Below are 7,104 nucleotides of genomic sequence, written 5' to 3'. Positions count from 1 at the left end.
ACCGCCTACGTCTCCAGCTTCATGTATGATACTGATTTACTACGAGACTGTGGCAGAGTTCAATAGTTAGAATCTAGGCATTTAGCAGATGTTCTTAATTCAGAGCGACTGTGGTTCTCAAAACTTTTATTTTGACCATTAACTAAACACCATAACGTAACTACGGCCATACTCTACCCTGATTGGTCGAGGACTGGCTGGCCACCTCTGAAAACCGAATCTAGCTATGCTCGTAACACGGGCCATGGTGGAAGTCCTTATATGGTCACCACACATTCTAGTGAGGAGAATGAATGGAAAATGTACCAATTATATTTTTATTTGAATGAAATACAATCACTGAATATACCTTTAATTATTGAAGATGGCTACAGTTAACCAAGTGCCAAACTGCACCTCCTTATGTGATTAGGGGTTAAAGGAATAGTTCATCCAAAAATGAAAAGTGAGGATTTTGACAGTAAAACGGCTTTCTCCAAAACAAATGACGTCTTTGGAGAATTTGGTGAGAATTGTTCCTTTTAACCACCTAGAGTAAGTTGGGTCACAAATTGTATTTTAGCTTGGGTTAGGCTTTATGAAGGTTATGTCAGTGACCACAACCGCGCACTGGTATCTTTTACCATCAGACTGTGGAGGCATTTACCTTTTTCTTATTTTTCAGCTAAAACAAATGAATACAGTAATACTTTAATAGAAAATATTAAAAGTTCAAATTCACTGCTCTCGTCTCTGCTGTCTCTTTCTTCACTTATATGCAAATACACAGTCTAGCAGAAAGACTATTCAGCACAACAAGGTACGCTGTATAGAAGCCATTTGGTGGCTGAAAGTCTGAGAAAGAAGATACTGCCTGTGACAAGGGAACATGTCTCATGTACTGCAGATATGTATTTTATGTTGCAGGAATATTATTTTACCACTAGGTGTCGTAGTGTACCTGTGTCTTCCACTTGAGTGCCTATACTAGTACTGTATTCTGTTTTATGTTTGTGTGTTTGTTGTGTTTGTTATGTCTGAAAATGTTAATTTTGTGAAAGAAAAATAAATAAATATATAGGCTTCTTATATGTCAATGTGCCTTAATACTTTTATGTGTATGTGTGCCACCACTGGAGTTGAATAAAATAAATGAATGTGTTCATTTCTGTCTCTCTCATATTGTCTAATGTTTTAAATGAGCTTGTTGATGGAATGCATTCCTTAAAAGTGACAGCATACGTTTTTAAGGCTACCTCAATAGGCCTATTTCGCTTGCTTTAACCCTTAAGCCCTACTTAAAATATAATTTCACAAAGAGCAATAAGCTCACAAAGCCTGTCACGGCAATGATTTGTGAGATTAAAGATGTTGGACATTTTTTAAATGGAATGAAAAAAAGGGACACACACACACACACACACACACACACACACACACACACACACACACACACACACACACACACACACACACACACACACACACACAACAGAAGAAGAGGCTATTGGATAACCTGATTTGGATAGGGAGGGACACATGATAATCTGATGCAGAACAATGTCACTATGACAGAAAGAGACAAGATAGGTCTGTTCCAATTTGCCACAGTCATTCCTTCGCCCCATAAATACCAATGGAAGTGGGGGAATATGTTGTGAAATAAAAAGTCAGATTCTAAATGTCATCATTGTTTTCATGGACCGGCCCTCAGGCAGAGTAGGGTTCAAATGGACCCTTTCAGTTCTGTAATCAAGAGCGTATGCATTATAATAAGGGTCCATTTAGTTCCACTTCCAGCCTACACTCTCAGAGTTCAGAGTTGATTGATTGATTGAAGAATTTATTAGAAGTTTGCATAGAAAAGGGTACAGTTTCATGACAGTACAGTTCACTGGTACAAAGGTCAACAAAAAGGATAATCTCAAGTAAGCCTAGTTATTTATTTAAATTGAAATCCTTTTTTTTTAACTCATATAAATTAAATCGGGAAAATCAATATTATGTTCTAATATATCCACCCAGAATGTTATAATTCTCAAACAAAAACATCAACAACAGCCAATCCACTGACCACGTGGTTCCCCGGGCCAAAAATACCACCCAATCGGTTATTTAGCTGGAGCAGCAGCGGCCGAGGGACCAATCATAAAACAGCAGCGGCCGACGGACCAATCCCAAAACAGCAGTGGGCTTGGTTTCCAAGGGGACGGGCCAATCATAAAACAGCAGTGGGCTTGGTTTCCAAGGGGACGGGCCAATCATAAAACAGCAGTGGGCTTGGTTTCCAGGCAGCTTTGCATATGGTGGTTGGTGGACGTACGGTGTGTGACTAATGCTGTCATATGACTGCACGGTGACACCAATGGAGACAGTTACAAGGAACAACGTTTAGCTCCTTCTTTCTGGGATTATTTCGGTTGAGAAGAAGACGACAGAGGTGACTTTTCTGTACCGGATTTGTCCCGGTTTGGTACAGAGAAAAGATGCCTCCGACTCTTTTTCAGAAACTTTTCAATAAAAGAAACGCCTTCTCGCCGCCGCCGAGATGTAGCAGAGAGGACCCTGCGTTCAGGTACGTGTGTGTGTGTGTGTGTGTGTGTGTGTGCAACAATATGCAGTGGTGTAAAGTACATTACTCAAGTACTGTATTTAAGTGCAATTGTATGGTATATTTGTACTTCTATTCCTCTACATCTCGGATCCTAATATTGTACTTTTACTACACTACAATTATTTGAAAATTGAAGGTTATTTTGTAGATTTTGATTATCACTACATAATACTATATTATTACATTGCAGTATTGATATGTGAGAAGAGAATACTTTTTCCACCACCACTGTCTGGTACAACACTGTGTGTGCGTGTGCGTGTATGTGTATGTATGTGTGCGTGCTATCTCTGCTGCTCATCATGGCTGCTGCTGATGGCAGTTTATCTTTCCACAGTCTTTTCATATTTTTCCATATTTCTCACATTATCAGTGCTGCTGCGCTGCTGCGGGACAGAGAAATAATGTCCGTTTGTTTTGGGGTTTGGCTGGAGTTGTTTATTAGCATGCTAATGTGGCTAGCAGACACTGCTAGCAATTGCTGCACAGTCAGTCAGTGCACACGCCGTCCCTTTGTGGAACTCCCAGCCTGCCTCGTGACCCCCTTTAGAGAATATTGATACTGTTATATTGATATGTTATATTTATTAGAATAATACGGTATTTTACGGCAATATATAGTATACTGTATATTATATATTGTACTGTAAAATATGATGTATGTAATCATTAATAATATTTACAGTAATACACTGCTTAGCTCGTAAACAAAGAGGATGATCATCGCGCATGCTAACGTTACTCCTGGGGTTGCAGTAAACGTAGTGTTATTATTATATTATTAGGTCTATGTATTATATATAGCATGATATTGATAAGTTGTTGCAAAAAGTACACCAGTCAGTGTGTCTGATGTCTGCATGCATGCATACAGTGTAGTTCTGCACTGACACTGTCTGGGGGACAGTATGTGCTCTCTCTCTCTCTCTCTGTGTGTGTGTGTGTGTGTGTGTGTGTGTGTGTGTGTGTGTGTGTGTGTGTGTGGGGTACACATACACACATGACTATGACTGTGTCACTCCTGTAGTCTGAGGCATAATAATGATATTATAACCCTGAGAGTGTACAAACGAACCAAATCAGGGATCAATCAATGCTGCTGGCCCATTTGGTCCCATTAGATTTGTACGCTCTCTGAGTTTATAAATGGATCAATAAACACAGGACTTTACTGTGCAACGAGTCCGACCAGACCAATATTGGGACCATACACAGGCACAGAGGTCCTGTTCTGTTTGATAAGCACCATTTTCAGCTTGTGAAGAAGTGGTGCAAATGAATAGCTGCTGCCACTGGTCATGGATAAACAAGTGTAATTCCTGCACTGGTTTATTTATTTTCAAGGATGGAGATATGGCAGATACCCAGTACACAAGTTGTGTTGGCATGGCATCCTCATCCAGATTTTAGAAACCAGCCTGCTGGCTGTGTTTTTACTTAGCTCAGTAAAGTATGTCTTGTTCTTTTGCATGGCATGGAACAACCATTAAGTGGAACCTGTTGACCTTACCCTGCTCTGAGATGATAGTGTGGATATATTTACCGGCTCTGTCCTTTGGGTTATAGTGTAGGTTCCACACACACTGTGCCAGAGTCACGATCCGAGAGACATGAACTGTGTGTGCGTGGTTGGTTGGTTCACTGACCTGAGTGCGGAGTCAGACAGGCAGGTGGCAGGTTTCTGTTAGCCTATAACTGTGGTCTGTTCGCTTCATGTCTGATACAAGGCGTCTGTTCATTAGGCTCTCCTCCTCACAGATCACCCTGAAGGGAAGGGGGAAATTAAGGTGGGGTGAGGACAGACATCACAGAATCCTGATTTAGAAGGACTTGCAGGACGAGAATGAAGGAAGAGAGGAGAGCAGCACATCAAACATCAAAATCCTTAATTGAATGGCTTGGAATGCAGGAGGGCATGGGGGAGAGAAGGAGGACGTTTAGGTGTGTGGGTGTGTGTGTGGGGGGGGGGGGGGATAGGGAATGGAAGAAAAAGATCAAAGTAAGAAATGGCTACATTATTCTGAACCATATCGTTTGAAGAGGTTTTGTGTGGAGGTGAAGCCGTATCCTAAGAACTACTAACTTGTTGTTTGACAGCTGGTCTCTGTCAGGTGAAAAGAAGCGGCCTTGACGTCAGAGGAGGAGACATGGTTGTCTGTGCTCTACCTAGGACCAACTAGACTGCACTCTGTCGAGGTGCCAACTTGTGCTTTGTGCACTCACTTTCCGAAGAAAACAACTCACTTTCCGAAGAAAACAACCAGCAGAACGCGTAAGTAGGGTGATGAGGGCTGTATGTGGGTGGTAAAGTTGGCACTCTGTCGAGGTTCCAACTTGCACCTTGTTATTTATATCAGGTCGCACTTGTTGGGGTGACGTCACAGAGAACACTGTTCCCGCATTGGCTGAAGGCCCTGCATTTGTACTGTCAGCCGGAAAAACAGACAGCCGGATACAGACAGCACTGAACAGTGAACACAGTACTTCCACGCGTTGCTGGCGCAAGTAACTATGGGAGTTAGCTTTGGCAAGGTACTGGAATATTCAGGGAATCAGGAGTTGGAATAAGAAAAAATCAAACCTCGGTTCGAAGTGGAGCTGTGTGTGTGTGTGTGTGTGTGTGTGTGTGTGTGTGTGTGTGTGTGTGTGTGTGTGTGTGTGTGTGTGTGTGTGTGTGTGTGTGTGTGTGTGTGTGTGTGTGTGTGTGTGTGTGTGTGTGTGTGTGTGTGTGTGTGTGTGTGTGTGTGTGTGTGTGTGTGCGCACAACAGCGCCCCTCCTTTAACTTGTGTGGCCACTCAAGGTATTGCCAGGCTACAGACATACCCAGCCAGCCAGCCAGCCACAGACATACCTGTCTATTGGGAGCGCTTTCACCGCTCCAAAAAACTAACTTGCACCAATTCCAAATTAAATATGCAGAATCCTTGGCATCGCATGTATCATAAAGGTCAATCTTTTTGGTGTTGCACAACCCTGTTGCCCTGCAGAACTCGGCCCACCATCCCACTGACATCACTGCACTGTCCCTGTCAGAATACCACTGACATCACTGCACTGTCCCTGTCAGAATACCACTGACAGCGCTGCACTGTCCCTGTCAGAATACCACTGACAGCGCTGCACTGTCCCTGTCAGAATACCACTGACATCACTGCACTGTCCCTGTCAGAATACCACTGACATCACTGCACTGTCCCTGTCAGAATACCACTGACAGCGCTGCACTGTCCCTGTCAGAATACCACTGACATCACTGCACTGTCCCTGTCAGAATACCACTGACATCACTGCACTGTCCCTGTCAGAATACCACTGACATCGCTGCACTGTCCCTGTTAGAAGGAATACCACTGACATCGCTGCACTGTCCCTGTCAGAATACCACTGACATCGCTGCACTGTCCCTGTCAGAATACCACTGACATCGCTGCACTGTCCCTGTCAGAATACCACTGACAGCGCTGCACTGTCCCTGTCAGAATACCACTGACAGCGCTGCACTGTCCCTGTCAGAATACCACTGACAGCGCTGTACTGTGACTGTCAGAATACCACTGACAGCGCTGCACTGTCCCTGTGACTGTCAGAATATCACTGACAGCGCTGTACTGTCCCTGTCAGAATACCACTGACAGTGCTGCACTGTCCCTGTCAGACAGCGCTGTACTGTCCCTGTCTAGCCTCGCGTAGCCAGGCTTACTCATCTGCGAAGAGAAAAGCCTGGTGACAATAGAAGGCAGAAGACGTTCTGGGAGGTGGGGCTGAATTTTCCCGGAAGCTGTATTTTTTTCACAGTGCGGTGTTCCTGCAAACGTATTCCCTGCACGAAAAAATCTGGTCTACGTCTCCTGCTCCGTCGGTTGCGCTCGCAATAAACAATATACAAACAAAAACATTGATTCAAGCAATGTTACACAATATTAAGAGCTACAATCTATTTTAGTTTTTCCGCTGGGGAATGTAAACAGATCCGCATCGCATGACGTAACGTCTGTTAAACGCAGCACTTCCGCTAGAAATCGTGGAACACACCGGAAGGCATATTGTCTACAGGGTGGTCCCTGTCAGAATACCACTGACAGCGCTGTACTGTCCCTGTCAGAATACCACTGACAGCGCTGCACTGTCCCCGTGACTGACAGAATACCACTGACAGCGCTGCACTGTCCCTGTGACTGTCAGAATATCACTGACAGTGCTGTACTGTCCCTGTCAGAATACCACTGACGGCGCTGCACTGTCCCTGTCAGAATACCACTGACAGCGCTGTACTGTCCCTGTCAGAATACCACTGACAGCGCTGCACTGTCCCTGTCAGAATACCACTGACAGCGCTGCACTGTCCCTGTCAGAATACCACTGACAGCGCTGCACTGTCCCTGTCAGAATACCACTGACAGCGCTGTACTGTCCCTGTCAGAATACCACTGACAGCGCTGCACTGTCCCTGTGATGTCAGAATACCACTGACAGCGCTGCACTGTCCCTGTGACTGTCAGAATACCACTGA

At 44.2% G+C, this 7,104-nt stretch overlaps 1 protein-coding gene across 3 annotated transcripts in view; it reads left to right on the top strand.

Moving 5' to 3' along the window:
• The first annotated feature begins 2,345 nt into the window (after positions 1–2,345).
• fnip1 (folliculin interacting protein 1) overlaps positions 2,346–7,104 on the top strand; it is a 60,211-nt gene continuing 55,452 nt past the window's right edge. For all 3 annotated transcript variants that reach the window (XM_080749903.1, XM_080749902.1, XM_080749905.1), the window contains exon 1: positions 2,346–2,554. In XM_080749903.1, the coding sequence (XP_080606029.1) occupies positions 2,466–2,554 (89 nt within the window). In that variant the 5' untranslated portion in view covers positions 2,346–2,465. The remainder of the gene's footprint in view (positions 2,555–7,104) is intronic.

The sequence above is a fragment of the Nannobrachium achirus genome (genome assembly GCF_963921795.1).
Source record: "Nannobrachium achirus genome assembly, chromosome: 19".
In the NCBI taxonomy this organism is placed as follows: Eukaryota; Metazoa; Chordata; class Actinopteri; order Myctophiformes; family Myctophidae; genus Nannobrachium; species Nannobrachium achirus.
The sequence above is the reverse complement of the archived record's forward strand: the minus strand, read 5'-3'. Positions and strand labels throughout refer to the sequence as shown.